At 41.9% G+C, this 19,757-nt stretch overlaps 1 protein-coding gene across 3 annotated transcripts; it reads left to right on the top strand.

Annotated features, from left to right (window-relative positions):
- Positions 1–292: 292 nt before the first annotated feature.
- LOC129183152 (ubinuclein-2-like) lies at positions 293–19,611 on the top strand. Of its 3 annotated transcripts, XR_008570751.1 has the most exons (18): positions 293–890; positions 1,793–1,903; positions 3,343–3,441; positions 6,588–6,698; positions 6,806–6,888; positions 9,375–9,939; positions 10,963–11,033; positions 11,208–11,394; positions 12,329–12,435; positions 12,532–12,642; positions 12,735–12,878; positions 13,503–13,553; positions 13,639–13,681; positions 14,452–15,876; positions 16,840–17,047; positions 18,644–18,712; positions 18,790–18,893; positions 18,998–19,611. XR_008570751.1 is itself a non-coding variant. In XM_054780072.1 (17 exons), exons 1-17 carry the CDS (start codon positions 582–584, stop codon positions 18,831–18,833), a joined length of 3,738 nt encoding a protein of 1,245 aa, XP_054636047.1. In that variant the 5' UTR covers positions 293–581; the 3' UTR covers positions 18,834–19,611. The 3 variants fall into 3 exon arrangements, 2 of the variants coding, with proteins under 2 accessions (XP_054636047.1, XP_054636048.1); XM_054780072.1 differs by having other exon boundaries at positions 18,790–19,611; XM_054780073.1 differs by lacking the exon at positions 3,343–3,441 and having other exon boundaries at positions 18,790–19,611.
- Positions 19,612–19,757: the final 146 nt, after the last annotated feature.

The raw sequence follows: 19,757 nt of genomic DNA, 5'->3' as shown, positions 1-19,757 counted from the left end.
ATTGTTTTGCTTAAAAGACATATGGGTATCAAATTAACGCCAGGGATTATATAGGGATCAAATTAACGCCTGGGATTCAGAGGAAGCTGTCACAACTCCACTTTTCCACTGTCTGCCCTTCAGTCAGCCTCTTTAAAAAGGTCATTAAAGTAGTGCTGGTGTTATTATCGACTGTTTTGACATGGGCGGGTGTAAGGTCGGGGCACACGCTGATTGGACATAATGACGCCCCTCTGTCACGGGGTTTCCGGTCTGAATGTACACGCATGCGCAGTGACCCCTCTCTCGTCTGATATTTTATTTACTCCCAAAACCAAGATGGCTCCTGTGACTATGTCGGTCCCATAGCAAATCGAGGATGCGAGTGGCTGCCGGAAAAACAACTTTCCCCCGACCGTCGCATCCCCTGGAATCCATTTCGTATGGTTCTGAGGAGGCCTCCACCTCCGCGTAGCCGCTGAGCACCCGTAGGGGCTTCGCGGAACCTTCCTCAAGGCACCAATTTGGAGTAGTTTCGTGAAGTATCTCGTCTCCTTCACACCGTGTGTCCGGAGAGACGTGCGGGCAGGCAGCTCATCCAAATGGCCGAACCGAGAAAAGTGCAGTTTGTCACGCTGTCGGCCTTCACGGCTGGGGCCGCCTCGGAGTCTAGGAAACGCCGGCTGGAAGATGAGGCCGACTTTAACTTCAGCGGAGACGACGAGGTCGAAGCGGCGGCGTTAGCGGAGCCCGGGGCAGGAGGTGCTGCCAGCCGCCTCGGCAAAGCTGGTGAGAGGGACAAGGCTGGAGCCGAGAAGAGGGCGACGGTGCGGCTCAACCTGCCCCTGAGCGAGCCTGACGACCGCGCCTCTGTCGAGTTTAATTACGGCGAACTCATCCACAACCTCCAGGTAGGTCCCCTCACTTTGGAAGTTGAGTGGGACTGGAGCTGGACGTCATTTTATTCCACTTTGCCGTGTATGAGTGGACTTGTCATGATTAGATAAACTGAATGTGGGAGAGTGCACCTTGTCTTGCGTGGATGACCAACACAAAAAGACAGCTGCAGTGTTTTTTTTGGAAGGGGGTGTTCTTGTTACACTCCACTCTTGCTTTCCAACTTCTTTTTAACAGTAAAGAGAGGACGCTCTGCCTTCTCTCTGACACAACAAGATAATAATGACGCTTCTTATCATGTACCTGTGTGCTGCTGCCTCTTGCCCAGCAACAGTCACACAGCCATTAGTCCTCCACATGCCACATGCAGCCTCCTCCTGGCCCTCTGTTAGACAAGTACCAGGATGTAGCATGTCACACGCTACCTGGCTACTATTTAGTTCATGCTTACATTTTTACATCACTGGAAGTGGAAAACTTTCCAAGACAAGAATGTGTTGTACACTTGTTGTAACCTTTAAATCCATATGGTGGCAATTTGTGGTGTAGTACCACTACCAATTTCTGCAAAAATGTTTATTAATCACCCTTTTTTGCTCCTTTTGAAATCCAAAAAATGTGCACATTATGGATGGGTTAGTTATTAATTTTCTCAATAGAACACCTTTTTTTGGAAACTGTCAGAATGTCAAAAGTAATGCCACATAGAAGCAATTTTGTAGCAATGATGTAAGATCAGAGGATTTACCAAGCATCCAATCAAATGTCTATGCAGTAATGTCATCCCTTATGTCGCTCACAGCCACTAGGGGGAAATTCATATGGTGTCTGAGGACTGCTATATTATGCAATGATGCATTAACGATCTCTTTTTTTTTTGTTTTATTAAATATTGCACTTCTTACTCTTGTTCCAGACAAAAAACAAACCTCCACGTCTGACTCCTGCCCCCAGCGACCCTTTCAATGATGACGAGAGGGAGCAGCTCCGAGTTGAGGCCCTGGCAAAGAAGTTTGAGAATAAATATGTAAGTTATTATTACTACTTACAATATGTGTAACTACAATGTTTGAAGTGCACATGTTTATGTGGCATGTGTCATTTGAGAACTACTGTAGATACAGTCAAAAACATGAAACCTGTAATTGTATGTTGTTAAATACAAAAAGTCAGTTCATTTCCAATAAATTGACATTTTGGTGTTTACCAAAAGTTTGATTAAAAAAACAAAAATCAACAAAGTTTTAATTAGCTGTTACCATTCAAAAACATGACAGTAATTATTTTAGGGGACACAACATTTAATGGACATACTGTATATTTGATAAATCAACTTTTGTATAAGTTTTGTATTAAAATATAATTTTGAATAATTGAATAATTTTATAGCTGAAATGTGCCTAACCCGCAGACATACCAAACTGTGTATGTGTGTGTGTATTTTACATTCCTACCACTATCTACAATCAATACAGTGAAGTGGAAGCACTTTGTGCAACTAGTAAAATAGCAAAGTTCAGTATGTTTTTATTGTGGAACATAATTTTTTTTGTTCACAATCTGTCTTCTTTTGATTCATGTAAACGAAAAATGATAACAAATAACAAAGAGCTATCATGTCATTTTCTTCACTAACCCTTCACATACCTTTTTAAAATTCCATCCATCCATCCGTTTTCTATGCCGCTTATCCTCACTAGGGTCGCGGGTATGCTGGAGCCTATCCCAGCTGACTTTGGGCTACACCCTGGACTGGTCGACAGTCAATCGCAGGGCACATATAGACAATCATTCACTCACATTCATACCTATGGACAATTTAGAGTCGCCAATTAACCTAACGTGCATGTTTTTGGAATGCGGGAGGAAACCGGAGGACCCGAGAAAACCCACGCACGCACGGGGAGATGCAAACTCCACACAGAGATGCAGAGATTTGAACCCAGATTTTCCCGATCTCCCTAGTGTGTGGCCAACATGCTAACCACGCGGCCAATTTAAAGTTTAATTCAGCAAGAATTTTTTTTTTGGTTTGTAATTATCTTCATCAAAGCTGTGCCCTAGGTTTTTACCATATACTTTCTGTACACATGTATTAGTATTAGTAGTATTTGTCATATATTGTAGCTAATACTGATTGTCTAACCTATTTACTTACTGTGCAGCTCACTACTGCATACAGCAAGAGGTACATTCTTTATTTAGCCTCTTGCTTTAAGCAAGTTTGTAGTTAACTTGGTCCTTGCTGCATTTTATTAACTAATATATCTTCTTATTACTAGCCGGGGGCATCATCAACACGATTTTAAAGCTATTTCTTTAAACGTAATAAAATGATGAGGGTAATTTAGGAACCAAACATTGTGTGTACGATGAACATTTAAGAATCCATGCATGTGTTTCACAGATAAAACTTCAAACCAAAAGCTCAACATTGATGAGTGGTTTGTTTATTTTATACTATAGGGCAACACGGCAAAGAAAAGGAAGGACAGAATGCAGGATTTAATTGATATTGGCTTTGGCTATGATGAGACGGACCCCTTCATAGACAACTCTGAGGCTGTGAGTACCATTTACTCATACATAATATTACTTTAGATTAAATCCCTTTACTTTTTAATAATACTGGCATTCTTTTTTCTTTAACATATGAATCATTCTGATTTACATCCTCATCACATATCTGACTTTGTTGGAATGATATACCAGTGAATGTAACGCTATACTTGTCCCTCCTTGCAAAGAACCAGGCGGTTCAAATTGAATGTGACTCATAAACAAATAGGCGTCCCCTTGTGTTTACACGCGTCATTATAAAATGATATAATAGCTTGTTTTGTGCCCTCTTGTTCATTTTATATAGTTTTGTGGCATCTGCAGTCTATGTAGTCTGACCTCCTTTCCATGTATTTTTATTATAAACGCAGGGATTCTAATTGTTTTTAGCTGTTTTATTTAACTTCGCATGCATGCAGAGTCGGCACTACCCAAAGTGGCGCCCTAGTTGAGATTTTACAGTATATGGTACCTCCCTCCATCAGCGATTTACATATACTTACAAAAGAAATTGAATGACATTGTTTTTACTGCTGTCTTTAATTTGTAAGATAATATGTCACCCAATTTACAGTTTAAAAATTACAAATACAGTTGTCCCTCTTTTATTGCGGTTAATTGGACACAGACTCGACCACAATAAGTGAATTTCTGCGAAATAAGATTAAATATTCATAAATTAAATATTTTTGTAGTTATTGCATAGAAAACCTATTTAGGAGCTTCTAAGTACAGTTTTTAACATTATTAGACATAACAGCCATATAGGCACCTTTACTTTCGTATTACCCAATATAGGAGATATAATGGGAGAAAATAAGACTCGACATAGACTCACACTTTGGCAGTTCCTTGCTGTTTTTTTCTGGACAGCGTATTTCCTGCGGTGGCTCCTGTCTCATCAATGTATTGTAATGGCGGCTTTAAATGGCTTTACACTATCATTACCCATTACAGTAGACATACTAAGAGTAAATAAGCCATTAAAGACGTAAATAAAACTTCTGTTCGTGTGTGTCGCAGTAAATGTGTTCCCTAGCAGACCTTGGTGACATAGGTGGAGAGGACAAAAAGTCATGTCAGATGTTCAGAGTTGAGTTTCAGCTTGTGTTGGGTTGTGGCCTCAACAGTAGCCTGTGTTATTATAATGATTATTATGTTACTATTATTGTGCCTGCTGTGAGATCATTTAAAATTGCAATAAACGCCTTTTCTAGCGATCACGACTGGCCTTTGTCTCACCGAACACCGACACCTAGTGGCCAATACAGTCTTACATTCGCAATTAGAATGCTTCTTCTGTCTTATAATCTTACTGTATATAGTTCATTTAAAGCAATATGAAAAAGTGTTTGCCCCCTTCCTGATTTTTTAAATATTTTTTGTCACACTTAAATGCTTCAGATCATCAAACAAATGTTAATACTAATCAATGACAACACAACTGAAAACAAAATGCCGTTTTTAAATGAAACTTTTATTATTAAGGGAGAAAAAAAATCAAAACCTACATGGCCCTGTGTGAAAAAGTGATTGCCCCCTAAACCTAATAACTGGTTGGGCCACCCTTAGCAGCAACAACTTCAATCAGCGTCGTTTGTGATAACTTACAATGAGTGTCTTACAGCTCTGTGGAGGAACTTTGGCCCACTCATCATTGCAGAATTGTTGTTTGAGGCTTTTCCAGCATGAACCACCTTTTTAAGGTCATTCCACATTTAAAAACTGCATTTTGTTTTCAGTTGTGTTGTCATTGACTAATATTTACATTTGTTTGATGATTTGAAACATTTAAGTGTGACAAACATGCAAAAAAAATAAGAAAATCAGGAAGGGGGCAAACACTTTGTCACACCACTGTAGTTAGTTCATTTTGCCATTTTTATGCTTGAAAATGCTTATTTTAGGCCAAGAATAAGTACAATTTGCTTAAATAGGCATATTTTTATTTTGTATTCAACCACAAAACGGCATTTTTTTATTCATTACTGCAATAAAACTGCAATAGAGTGAGGGCGCGATGTAGCGAGAGATGACTAAGTACAAAAAAATAGTAATCTGAACTACAACATAAGCACCCCACCACAAAATAAAGTTATTGTAAATAATCGAATAAATAATAATAATAGTAATAAATTCTGCATACAACAATCAGCATTGAACAATTGAGAAACTATGTACAAAATGATGGCGGGGGAAGACTTACTTGTTATTAGGCATAGGCCGCTATGAGATTCTGATGATAACCTTGGGCAGTTTGACGGTTTTGCGGTATTGTATTTACAACTCTAAAATATATAATTTTAAAATTTCTTTATTGAAAAGAGAAAAAAAGTCAAGTCAAAACAGACATTTTTAAACCATATAACATGAACAACGATGAAAGTGGAAGATATGTATTTAAAATATATTCAAAAATAACTGAATTCTCTGTAGTCCCCGCACTGAACCTCCACTTTCTCTCATGTTGTAGAAACTGTATGACGCACAATTTTAGTGGTTTTGAAACCGTGACTTTTTCATGCTGTTGTAACCGGCCCATTGCTATTTGTTATCATTTGTAATAATATAATTTATGCATTGCTTTACATTTGAATCAATGTGAACTTTTCCATTTTAAGAGTCATAATTGTCATAATACACTGTAATTTTATTGAATTGAATTTCCCCTCGTTTTTTGGTGCCCACTGAAGGCCTCAGTGCCCTTAGCCTGTATTGCCTAATGGGCCAGCCAATTTCTACAAAACTTAGAAACAAAAAAGAAACTCATTCAACTTTGGTTCAGAGGCAGATTAAGGTGCAGATTGAGGTGTTTATTTTCACTTGAATCGGGGCCAAGTGGGGCTGTCACCCACACGATCCATTAGAGGGAGCTGCTGGGAAAGAAAGGTTGCTGTGTGTGGCAGTTGCAATTAGCAAACTAGTTGAGTAATAGTAGACAGAATCAACATAATTCTCATTGATCAGTAATGCACTAGTAAATTATTATGCCCATTTTTAGTTGGCACCCAGTCCGTGGGGATTCACTCAAACAAGTTAGTTTGTTTGGCCTTGATGGTTGAATGCTATTTTAGTTTTGTTGTTATGTTTTTTTTGGTTTATTGTGTTCCTTCAGTCAGTGACAACAAATTGGTTTTATGTTTGTCTTGCAGTATGATGAGCTGGTGCCTGCGTCTTTGACCACAAAGCTTGGAGGCTTTTACATCAACACCGGCACGCTGCAGTTTAGAGCTGCCTCCGACTCAGAAGGAGAGGAGGACAAGGTGAGCTTTGTACTCATTTGGACGTCTTAAGTACCCGGGGGCTACTGGCATTATTTACTAAGTCTGTCTGTGTGTGTGTGTGTGTGTGTGTGTGTGTTTTATTTCAGAAAGCAAAGGACTACAGTGAGCAGGTGAAGAGGAAGAAAGGGAAAGAAGTAGAAGAGAAGAAAAACAGAGAACCTAAACCAGGGTAATTTAGAAGATGTTGGGAAGTGGAATTCTTCTCATGAATGTCTCAAGTGATAAACAGCCCCTTTTAAAAATGAGTCACAACCTATTGAACATTCTAGCAACTGTTACCAAACGTTGGTCCACTCTTTTAGTGTGCTTGTAAACCATCATAACGCCTCCGGCCTGTGCTCTATTATAGAGACCATCTCATGCATCTTGAGGCAGCAGAGATGCTGACTCGCTCTTAGCATCCAGCCACCTCAGAGAAAAGAGCTCCATTATCCAAGCTCACATAGGCAAGACAGTCAAACATGAAAACAAGGGCTAAAAATAGCAGCAGCAGCTCCTGCCATTGTGTCTTCAAGGCGGAGGATGCTGGATGTTTGTGACAGCTCATTCAGAGCAGGTTAATCCACACGTGCACACACACACACCATCTCTTTCAGTGGGTGTCAGTCCTTCATTTCAGGAGGCAAAATTCCACTTGACTAGGGAAGAATTCTGTTGATTGTGAGAGATTGATTTTTGAGCATCTGCGACAAAACTGAGTGCAATACTTGACTGAAACCATCAGAGGTGATCTTTATTCCGTTTCACCCAGTTTGTTGTCTAAAGAACGCTATTTTATCAGTTTCTATTTATTGTTTGATATTAATTTGATAAAAATACTATTCTTGAAGTGCATGCTTGCTGATATTTTTTAAAAGAAAATGATTAGATATCCAGCGTCAGAATAGAAATTATTTAAGTGACTAATCGATTTTCAATGATTCAATTTTTACAATTTTACACCACTAATTTATTTTTGCTTTTGTATTTCAGTATTTCAGTTGTAGTTACAGCTCTAAAATATGTTATTTTGAAATATCGTTATTGAAAAGTGGAAAAAAAGTGAATGTCAAAACAGACATTTTTAAACGATATAATACGATGAAAGTGGAATATCCATTCATCCATCCATTTTGTATGCCACTTAGCCTCGTTAGGGTCGCGGGGGTATGCTGGAGCCTATTCCAGACTTATGTGCGAGGGGCAGGGTACACCCTGGACTGGTCGCCAGCTAATGGCAGGGCACATATAAACAAACGATCATTCACACTCACATTCATACCTATGGACAATTCAACCTAAAATACCTGTTTTTGGAGCATTGGAGGAAACCAGAGGACCTGGACAGGGAGAACATGCAAACTCCAATCAGAGATGCCCAACGGAGATTCGAACACAGATCTTCCCGATCTCCTTACTGTTTGGCCAACATGGTAACCACTCGGCCATCGTACGGCCTGAAAGTGGAACAAATGTATTTAAAATGAATTTAAAAACTGCCCTGCGATTGGCTGGCGACCAGTCCAGGGTGTACCCCGCCTCTCGCCTGAAGTCAACTGAGATAGGCTCCAGCATAGCCCCGCGACCTTGGTGAGGGTATGCGGTATAGAAAATGGATGGATGGATGAATTCTTTCAAAATAAATAAAAAATAAAATGCAGTTCTCAAGGCAGTCCACTGTGGCTAGTCCTGCAACTCAAGTCACAACACAATAAATATTTTCTTAGTAAAAAAAAAAACAAAACAACCCAAAACAACAAATGCAATCAAGTGGCACAAGAAGGTCACAACATAAATAATAAAAAACACCTTGTAATGTTATGTTATTATTTCATAGTGGCAGGTTTGCACTTTTTGCACTGTTCCACAAACTTCCATTTTGGGGTCATGTGATTGCTGTTAGCAAACTGAGAAGTTGTTAAGTGTTGCTTGTTGTTCAGTGGAGGAAAAAACGGTTTATACCACTTATCCTCCACTTCTGTCTCGTTCTGAAACACATCTCCACATTTGGTGACCCTTGACGTGAGCAGTGTCGAACCACAATGGCGACAACGCCGCAGCCGTAAAGGCGCCGCTCAATGCTAACAAGGCAGCTAACGACTTTTGGCAACACATCGAAGCCCAGTTCCGGCTGCGAGGAAAAACACAGGACGTGACAAAGTATTTCCACGTAATGGCCACGCTGGACCTCCATTTCCCCCATTTTTTAGTGGTTTTGAAACCATGAGTTTTTCATAGTGTGGTACCCTTAAAGCGGTAACCGGCCCATGCCTAGTTGCCTCGTATGCAGTATTTATTTCCAGTGAATGTTTCAACTTTAGCGGAGGTGTGTTTGTGTCTGAGTGGTCTTATTTTGAGAATAAAAGGGCATGTACAGTGCGCAGGAGAAGTGATGCTGCGTTCCGTCAGCCCTTTAACTTTTGACAGGAACATGGCAACGTGCGCAGATGCTACAGTTGCTGCAGTTGCTGCAGCTGTTAGTGTAAATCAGAAATAATAGTTGTTACATGGACAAAATGATGGATGCGAGAATTTTAGCTTCCTTGTTAAGGGGAGATGAAGACAACTGGACAGACGCTTCTGATGGATGAGGGAATGATAACAAATGATGTCAGGCTGACCAATTACCAGCCTTAATGGTGCTTATTTTTTATTTATTCAATTTTGTCCTGACAGAGTGGCAGCTCTCAACCTCCATCGGCCCGAGAAGAAGAAGAGGAAGAAGCTGATGAAGGATTCGCTGTATTTGGCGGCCATGCTCCACCGCTTCAACATGGAAAAGGAGCAGACGGGGAAAAACAACCCCAACATGGCTCCCGCGGGCCTAGCTGGAGGCGTGGCCAACAAACCATGTGCTGCTGATGCAGCGAAGCACCTGCTAGCCTCTGACTCAGCCCACCCCCAGAGTAACACTGCCTCTTCCACCAACAACGACCTCTTGCTGGCAGACCTGACCTCCGACCCCGCCGTGATGTCACTGCTGGGCTCGGCTAATGAGAAGGAACTTCAGGACCTGCTAGGTGACCTGGACTTCAGTTTATTGGACACGGACCAGCAGCATGCTGTCACGACGGCCAGAGAGAACGGCATTCTGGGTGTTGGTGCTCCAGGCCAAAAAGGAGGAGCTGGTGTGGGCAGCCAGGGGAGAGGCCTGGGGTCTTCCAGTGGTCTATTTTCTCCTCCGCCACTGCCTGGTGGGCTGCCGCCTCCTCTCATTAAACGCATTGAGGACCTGCGAGCGGTGAGTCAGATGCAGCCTGTGGGCAGGTGAAGCTGACCAGGAAGGCCAGTCTGATAAAGAAATTACCACTGCTGCTGTTTTGATGGTTGCTTGATGCGCTGCATGCTTGTTAGTCGAAGTACAGAGAGGCACTGCAAAAGCATGATAGCAGAAGAATTGTTGTCTTTTGGTTCCAGGATGGCATTTAAACAAATCCTTTATCCTGAGAAATCAGGAAAATTAACATTCATTTCATAAATCTAATGCCAAAAAACACACAACAGCAGAACTGAATGGAAAGGCGCAGAGCTGAACTAACTAACTTTACTAACTAACTAACAATCTAACTTTACTTTATTATAATGCATACCAATTTAGTTATGTATTAAATATGTCGGTTGCAGTCAGATTTGGGCTAACTTTGCTAGCCTGCGGAACCTCACTCTATTCACTTTTAGTGAACAGTTTATTTGTTCTGACCAAACTTCACTTTTTTAATATAGCGTTAGCATTATATGTTGCTTGAATTGACCTCTGTCTCTTTCCTGATGTGTAACATGTAGTTTTGAAACCCCAATTTGATAGAAAATGTTTTTTTTTTGTTTTTTTTTTATTTACTTACAAAATGTTTTTTAGCACTATTTAGATGGCTGATATCATATCTGCCTGCAATGGGTACCACTTAAAGCTTCAGCTCTAATATTGATTTAATCATTTGATGAAATATTCCATGTACTACAGAAAAGTGTATTTTACCTCCGTTGTCAGTTTATTTTGCATTCAAACTAGTTGGGCCTAAAATACTTGTATGCACGTATGGTTGTTTCAACAAAAATGTTTTTAATCATGGCTATCCATCACGGCTATCCATAGTTTTTGTTCTCCCAAAGATAAACCATAATGTAAGCAGTAATGTAATAATTGCTTAACAGCCACTAAATTTACATTTAAATTTACATTCAAGAAGGCGAGGCGAAGCATTGTGGATTTGTGCATGCTCTTGGGTGCTGTTCACTGACTCAGCTGTTTTTTTCCCCCCTGCAGGCTTCACGGCAGTTTGATCAGGAGGGCAGGAAGAAGTTTTTCACCTTGGACATGAATAACATTCTGCTGGAGTGAGTATGACAAGCTCAGCTCCTCTGCTGAGCCGAGCGGCTTTTGTTTTGTGTCACCCTTCCACACCCCTTGCCATCTCTCTATCCGTCGTTACCTTAACATTCCTTTCATCCATCTCTCTTTAAGCTGTCCTGTGTTCCTCAAGGCTGACTTTGTTGTCTGTCCTCTGTCAGCATTGAGCTGCAGGTACAGGAGCAACCTCCTGACGTTCGCTCGGGCATCTACTCACACATGGAGGCCTTTGTGCCATGCAACAAGGAGGCGCTCCTCAAACGGCTTAAGAAGCTCAGCCTCAACATCCAGGTGAGGGCGGGTCAGTGCGACAACGGGCTGCAGCCGACGCCGCCTCTCAACACCAAGGTGCACACGACACTTAAAATGCTTGATTCCCTGCTTCTTGCCTTGCACGTGTATTTGTCTTCACCCTTTAGCTGCTTCAGTGTTGTATGTGATGTGGCAATGATGATCTGATACAGGGCACATAGAAAGTAAACACATCACGGTTGAAATAACAGCTTTTCTGATGTAAAACATTTGAATTGTTACAATTTAATAACTTAAAAAAAACGCCAAAAAATGGTCAATCAAATAAATAGTCAATGGGTTGAACTGGACAGCTGTGCACATGCAATGTGCTCGCAGTTTGACACATTTGGAACACTTGCAAGGAAGTATTGCATTTTAAAAATACATATATTTGCCTTCTAAAACATTTTGGTTGAATTATAGAGGGTATAGGGGTTACATTATTTCTTTGACAAAGGTTTTGACATTAATAGTCCTAAAAAGCTGGCATTTTATTAGGTGTGTGTTCACATTCTAGACATTCTGTAACTTCTGTACCATTATTCTGTGTTTTCATGTACTGTTTTATTTTTTGTCTTCACCCACACAGATTTTATGTCATTTTTAATTGATAATCACATATTAGAGTTTTTTTAAGAAGGTTTTTTAAAGTAAGTTTTAACTACGAATCCTACACATTCCTCTCTATATTTTTACATCAGGGTGTTTTACGGTGGCCACGGTGCCCTTTAATGATCAGTGTATTTCAAGGCTTCTGATTCTTCTTTTTGTTTCTCATTATTATTTCTGCCTTGTCAGCAATATTTTAATCCCATCAGTTCTAAGTGTTCAAGGCTGAATTCAATAATGGCAGCCACTGAAAACCTGTCAAGCTTTGTTGACACAACACACAAACATACAGTGTTGCCCCTCCACCTAATCTAACTATGACCTCTATCTTTCCTCTTCTCCACTCTCACTCTTCGGCCATCTTCTCCTTCTCTTTCAGGACGACAGGCTGAGGACGCCGCTCTTGGAGCTGAAGCTGGCGGTGTGCAGCGTGATGCCAGAGCAGATTGCCAAATACAACATGGACTGTATGGCCAAGGTTGCAAAGTAAGTGGAGATTATATTCTTCACTACTACAAACTGTTTCTCTTATTTTTATACTTTTGATGTTATTGTGCAACATGTTACTATGTATATGCGCAGGCAGCAGTCAGAAGAGGGGGAGAAGAACGGATCGGAGGACGAGGACGAGGAGAAACCCGGTAAAAGGGTGATGGGTCCACGGAAGAAGTTTGTCTGGGATGACAAACTAAGGTATGGACATGACTCCTTAACATGGATGTACCTACAGTATATCTTTCAGTGGAGTTTGACTCACAGTCTATGATTTTGTGTGAAATATTTAGAAGCCTGCTGTGCACACTGGTGCGAGTTAAACTGAGCTGCTACGACATGGAGAACCAGGGTTCTCTGTCTGTGGAGGACTACCTCAAGGCCTTCCTGGAGAATGAGGTCAAACCACTATGGCCCAAAGGCTGGATGCAGGCCAGGTGTGTGTTTGTGCCATTATTTATAATAATTGTCAAAAGAAAAATTTATGTAAGTGCAAAACCTTGCAGCCACACTACAAACTTGACATAAGCATTCATGATGTAATTCAGACTACATAATATCTAAGTATATTTATTATATAGTAAGTATATAGTAAGTATGTGCAGGGGTGCCGCCAGGAATTTGGGGACCCATGGGGGCCAGAACTTTTCTCCCCATATGTCACCCCCTGATTATGTCATAAATATATTATTTTATTAGAAAAACTTATGACTACAGCTACATGCATGCTCATTTGCTGCAATAATTGCAATACTGTTATTATTATTATTGTTTGTTCTTGCTCATGTTCTTTGCATTAAGATCAGGCTAACGTGGCTGCCTATAGATTTTGTCTGTGAGATTCTACAAGCCAAAACAGTGACAATGTACAATACAGATAAGACGCCCTCCGCTGGTCAAATATTGCAACAACACAATTTTCTATTGATCACGGCCCATAAATTCTCCTTACTTGAGTTCAATCTGATGTGTTTTGCTGCAGTGATGCTTCCACAACATGAATCATTTCATGAATGTATTTTTATTCATACAAAAAAAAAAAGTCTGTTTTGTCTGCTCAGGATTCTGTTCAAGGAGAGTCTAGCCGTTCACAGTCACCTCACTGGAAACCTGTGAGTATTCCTGTCTAACAGCTCAAACACAAGAGAGGTAATAATGACATTTTATGAACATTAATTTGATTATTCTTCCATACAGAGCCAAGAGGAGAGTGGTGCCTGGACCCAAGGCTAAAGCTAAGGTCTGTGACAATATAATATCACACACAATATTTCAATATACACAATCAAAATCTCTGAATCAAAAAATCAAATCATTGATAACTTAATGCAAATTGAGCAGTATGAAGACCTTTTTTGATACATTTGACATTGGCAGAGTAGATCCCCGCTTTTTTTTTTAAACGTATGTAAATTTATACAATTAGCATTTTTAGTTTTTGAATGTGTGTAATGTTTTTAATGTAAGCGTGACATTATTATTCTTGCTTATCGGACAGAGAAATACAGATATATGTCATACGCTGAGCTCCTACAGTACTGCACCTCTTCGTGAAAGGGTTGGGCTGTGCTTCAGCTGGAAGGTGCTCGTCGCTGTCGGCCCTCTACGGAGAGTAAAAACCAGCGGTTGTTTTTTTTAACTTTATTGAAATACACAAAGAGCACCCCGGGGACAACGTGTTGGCTATAAGTCAGCACTTAGCCAAGATAGAGGATTATATATACATGCTCAACAAAAGATGATCAGTCTTCAACAACAAAGTATCTAAGCTTTTTCTGGAAAAGGATAGGGTGCATGCACTTCATATACAGATAAAGGTAAGGCCACGCAAGTTTATAAAAAAAATTACAAATGATATCCGGTAGTGAAACACAGAGCAAAGTTAGAAAAAGACGGGGGTATGTGTTTTAAATTTTGTGGCTGGGCTGAGTGTTTGTTCTTAGTAGTTCTATTGTGTCAAACTTTTTGACTATTCATGTTTTGTGACTGTGTCTACTTGTGTGTCTTCAGGAGGGTGTGTGGGTTCGCAAACCCCCTCTTGCCATGACCTCCACGCCATCTCTCCTCGCCACATCCACTTTGACCTCAACCCGCCCTCCCCCCCTCTTGTCATCTCCTTCGGAGCCCATCTGTCTGTCAGACTCTCTGGATGAGGACCTGAGTGCCCCCTCGCTGGACTCCATCTCACATGCGCTCGCCCTCCTCAGCAACGCCGCCAAGGGCCTGGGCTCCTCCGACAGCCCACTGTCGCCCCCGCCGTTGCAGATCCCCACCTCCTCTCCTCCCCCCATTACCTTGCAGTACCCTTCAGCCTCTCAGCTCCCCCTGCAGGTCACACCTGCAGTCCTCTCCAAGGTGGTGACCAGCGCAGGGAAGACGACCACATCGACCACACTACCACCCTCCTCTTCTACCTCCTCCTCCACCATGGTTCGCGTGCAGACGGCAGGCCTGTCCGTGTCCTCCAGGCTCGCCGAACCCCCCTTCAGCTTGGTTAAAGGACCATGCACCCACAACCAGAGACATGTTACCATGGCAACAGCCAGCAACAGGCCAAGTGCTATAATGAGCAGTAAAATGCATCCACACCCTGTCCCCTCACCCCCGAAACAACGGCCGCCACCCACTGCATCCCCTCTGATGCCCCCCCATCAGAAGAGCTTTGTCAGCCCTGTGGGAATGCTGGCAGGTTTGGGAACGCCTCAAAGCATGTCCAAAGGCGGGGCCAAATCCAGCGGCACCAGCAGCAACGGCAGCATCACGCCATCATCGTCGCCGTCCCCCCAGTCGCGCCCCAACTCCACACCTCACCCTACAATGCAGTCCTTCTGCCCCCCATCCACAGCCGCCTCCACGTCGTTGCCCACCTGCCCGAGCATCCCCTCCCCTCAAGGTAAAGCCCATCCCCAAGCCAACTTCATCACACCCATGCAGGCTACACTCACCAAGTCCTCTCACAGCAGTAACTCCTCCCCTATCATCAAGCTGACTCCTCGGCCTCCCGTGCCGACCCCACCTCCGTCTTCCTCCCCCTCGCCTTCCTCATCGCCCTCACAAGCACACCCTCATCAGGGAGTCTCCACACAGCAACACCAGTACTCCCCCAAAACTCCCAAAACCTTCCGAACGCCCTTTAGCATGGCAGGCGGTGGTGGGCAAGCTGGGCAGGTGAAGCAGACGCACGTCGCCTTCACAGGAGCCCCAAAAGGTCCGTCTGCCACGAGCGCCGGTAGCGCACACAACTCCAACAGTGGCAACAAGGGCACCTCGATTGTCGGTCTCTCAGAAAAAACGCAGTCGCCCTCGACCTCGGCCAATCACAGCCAGAGCCAGAGGCAGAGGCTGGTGGTGGCCGGCCAGAACTCCAAGGCAGGAAACGGGTGGGCGGCGTCAGGAAGTTTAGCCCCACCTTCCACAACATCACACCTCTCACAGGTTAGTTAGTAGTAATCACTACCACTAGTTGTAGTAGTAGTACTACTAGTACTAGTAGTATGTGAGATGAAGATATACAGTGGTGTGAAAAAGTGTTTTCCCCCTTCCTGATTTCTTATTATTTTACATTTGTCACACTTAAATGTTTTAGATCATCAAACAGATTTAAATATTAGTCAATGACAACACAACCGAGCACAAAATGCAGTTTTTAAATGAAACTTTTTATGATTTGAGGAAAAAAATACAAACCTACATGGCCCTGTGTGAAAAAGTGATTGCCCCCTAAACCTAATAACTGGGCCACACTTAGCAGCAACAACTGCAGTCAAGCGTTTGTGATAACTTGCAATGAGTCTCTTACAGCGCTGTGGAGGAATTTTGTCCCACTCATCTTTGCAGAATTGTTGTAATTCAGACACATTGGAGGGTTTTTCAGCATGAAGCGCTTTTTTAAGGTCATGCCACAGCATCTCAATAGGATTCAGGTCAGGACTTGACTAGGCAACTCCAAACTTTGTTTTTTGCCATTCAGAGGTGGACTTGCTGGTGTGTTTTGGATCATTGTGCTGCTGCAGAACCCAAGTTGGTTTCAGCTTGAGGTCACCAACAGATGGCCGGACATTCTCGTTCAAGATTTTTTGGTATACAGCGGAATTCATGGTTCCATTTATCACAGCAAGTCTTCCAGGTCCTGAAGCAGCAAAACAGCCCCACACCATCACGCTACCACCACCATATTTTCCTGTTGGTATGATGTTCTTTTTCTGAAATGCGGCGTTTCTTTTATGTTAAATGTAATGGGACACACACCTTCCAAAAACTAAAACTTTTGTCTCATCAGACCACAGAGTATTTTCCCAAAGGTCATCAAGATGTTTTCTGGCAGGCACTTTTTCACACCACCGTATATGACCGTGTTTATCAAACAGTGAGCCTTCATTGTGCGTTTCTTCTCTGCAGGTATCAGCAGCGGGTAGCCCCCTACTAGGCAGCCCCTCCACGCTGCCCCTGGGCTTCGGCATGCTGGGGGGCCTGGTGCCTGTCTCGCTGCCCTTCCAGTTCCCCCCGCTGCTCAATTTCAGTCCTCCCGGAGCGCCGGGTGCCCCTGGCATGGGCTCGGCTCCAAGCTCCAACTCAGGATACTCCCTAGCACAGAGCGACCTGATGGGTGAGTGTGAAGCACCTCAACCTTTTTTATCTACTCTTTCCGGACTTGGTGTGGACAAATAGATGTTTGATAAACGACCTTAAGAAAGTTGAACTTCACCTGAAAGATTCCTGTGCAACAAAGCATATAGTGTCATAGCTCATTTAAAAGACATTTTTCGGGATCTCTAATTATTTTGCCAACATACGATGATGACAAATAGTCACACAGATAATTTTTTTGGGCTAGGAAATGTAACCAAACTCCACCAATCAGCATCTGTCAAAACTCAATTGTCTCTTGATAACATTCAGGTCAAGGTCAAAGGTAACAGAAATATATTGTTATATACAGGGTGGGCCAAAAGTAGGGTTACATTTAAAAGTAGGGTTACACTTACTTCATTGTTAAGGTGAGACAGAAAATGAAGTAAATGTAACCCTACTTTTATATATAGTAATCCCTCATCTATCACAGTTAATTGGTTCCAGAACCGACGGTGATAAGTGAATTTCCATGAAGTAGGATTCCTTATTTATAAATGGAATATTTTCAGTTAGAGCATGGAAAACCCGCTTTTGACCTTCTAAATATGGTTTGTGACATTATTAGAGCCCTCTAGACATGAACACTCCTATAGTGACCTTTGTATCACCCACTATAGTAGCTATAATTGGACAAAATAATCAGACATAAATAAAACTTGTGCTTGTGTGTGTTGACATAAATGTGGTCCAGACTAGTGGAGGACAGGAAGGAACGTTGGGGGTACAGAGTTGAGTTTTATCTTAGGCTGGATTACGGCTGCAACAGTGGCCCGTGTTATTATTATGACTATGATTATGATGTTGTTATCATTGTGCCTGTTGTGAGATCATTCAAACAACTGCAATAAAAGCCTGTAGTTCTGGTGATCAAGTCTGATGCTTGTGTGCCTCACCGACCGTGACAGGAACATTACTGACACCTAGTGAACAGTGTCCATTACTACAAATCATTGCTTCTGAATGCCTAATATTTGTATTTTAGTTAATTTAACCATTTTTATGCTTGAAAATGCTTAATTTACACAAAAAATGTGTGCAATCTGCTTTAATATGCATATGTTTTTGACTAATAATAGGCCATATTCAACCACGAAACAGTACTAGACCTGGGCACACGACACACACCTTAAGTTTGTTTTGTTTCCACTAGTAACTTTGAACGGTCCGGTTCTTACTGTACCAGTGCCGGCTCGGTTGTTCATACACGAGCGCCTATTATTATTATTATTATTATTATTATTGTTAATATTATTATCCACAAAGTCAGTAAAGTCTCTGTAGTGCAACATGGGATCATCCAGCATTAGCATGTAAAGAAGTAGAGCAGTGTGAGTGCCCCCTCAGTCCCCAGAGGGAGCTCCTAGCTCATATTAAAGCTGGATATGACTGCTTTCCACATCATTTATTTCTAAAGCACCAGTACATAACAAAAGTTCTTTCAAGGCTCACATATGCTAAAACATTAGTTACTATTCTTGTTCTGACTGAAATCAGCACAAAAAGAAGACATTGTTCTCTTCCCCGCTTGTTCACAAACATGATGGACATATGGTGTCCTTGTCCTCCTCAGAACTGTACAAGAGTCTCCAGTCCGGGTCGCAGGCCGCTCTACCTCCTCACTTGCAGCTCGCGTTCTCAGGTAATTCTGCACTATCATCAAAAATCAAATATTACCGATCACGGTTGTGATCAGCGTGCTTGTCCTCTTCTGTTCAGACACCAACCAAAGCCAGAGTGGAGACAAGCGGAAGCCGCACTGACCTGCCACACCCTCACCACCACATTAGACTTCTTATATACTTCATTGACTGACAGTCGGCGTGAGTGGGCGGGGCTTTACGGCCTCTCGTTATTATTATTTTTTTTTACGGACCTGCAGCGACACTTGGCACAGAAGTGAAGTGTTTTTTTCTAATGAATCCAGAACAAGACGGAGCGAATGAAGAGTAAAGAAGACTTTTCATGTTTGTTTGGTTTCTTTGTCAACATGTTTACATAAAACCGACCTTGATCACTGTGGAATGAGTGAGAGAGTGTGCTGCGTATATATGATGATAATAATAATAATAAGAAGAAGAATAATTTCTATTTAAGCCGGAGCTCAGTTCTCTCTGTTTGAGTACCACAAGAGGAAAAAGAAAAGCAAGATGTTATTTTTCTGTCTTCTGTCGTTTCCCTTTTGAGACTTTTTACTGTCACTTCTTCTTTCCTGCGCCCGCTGATGACTGTTAAGTAGTAGCTGAAATTAATATTGATAAATTATTTGTCATTTACAAAAAAGGTGTGTGTGTGAGAGAAAGAGCCTGTGATGAATGTGTGTGTAGAGAAAAAGCAACCAATATACTGTTAAAAACCTCTTTCCACATTCTCCCTACAATAAGGAGTGAACGTTGCACAGGCTTTTATTGTTTAGTATTTAGTATTTTTTTGGTGCTTTTTAATCACACTGGACCTTTTTATGGAGGGGTTGGCAGGCGGGGGAGATGTAAAAAAAAAACACAAAGACTTGAGTTGACCATGTTAAGCCACCTGTGAGATAAGGTATGAAAAATTAGGATTGTTGCCTACTTGAATTTTTTTTTTGTGTTCATTTTGTTCTTGTCCAGCGTACGCCTTATTTTGTGTGGGAGCGGAAAACCAGGATAAAAAGATCTATGCAGGAGAAAAGTGCAAGTTGTCACGTG

Source organism: Dunckerocampus dactyliophorus, chromosome 6 (genome assembly GCF_027744805.1).
Source record: "Dunckerocampus dactyliophorus isolate RoL2022-P2 chromosome 6, RoL_Ddac_1.1, whole genome shotgun sequence".
NCBI classification, from domain to species: Eukaryota; Metazoa; Chordata; class Actinopteri; order Syngnathiformes; family Syngnathidae; genus Dunckerocampus; species Dunckerocampus dactyliophorus.
The sequence above is the reverse complement of the archived record's forward strand: the minus strand, read 5'-3'. Positions and strand labels throughout refer to the sequence as shown.

Bases quoted from the DNA above. Each gene is read 5' to 3' on its own strand.
- LOC129183152 (XM_054780072.1), top strand. From the start codon at position 582: ATGGCCGAACCGAGAAAAGTGCAGTTTGTCACGCTGTCGGCCTTCACG. The intron at 12,436-12,531 runs GTAAGTGGAGAT...GTATATGCGCAG, and splicing joins TGTATGGCCAAGGTTGCAAA to GCAGCAGTCAGAAGAGGGGG. The intron at 15,877-16,839 runs GTTAGTTAGTAG...TCTTCTCTGCAG, and splicing joins CAACATCACACCTCTCACAG to GTATCAGCAGCGGGTAGCCC.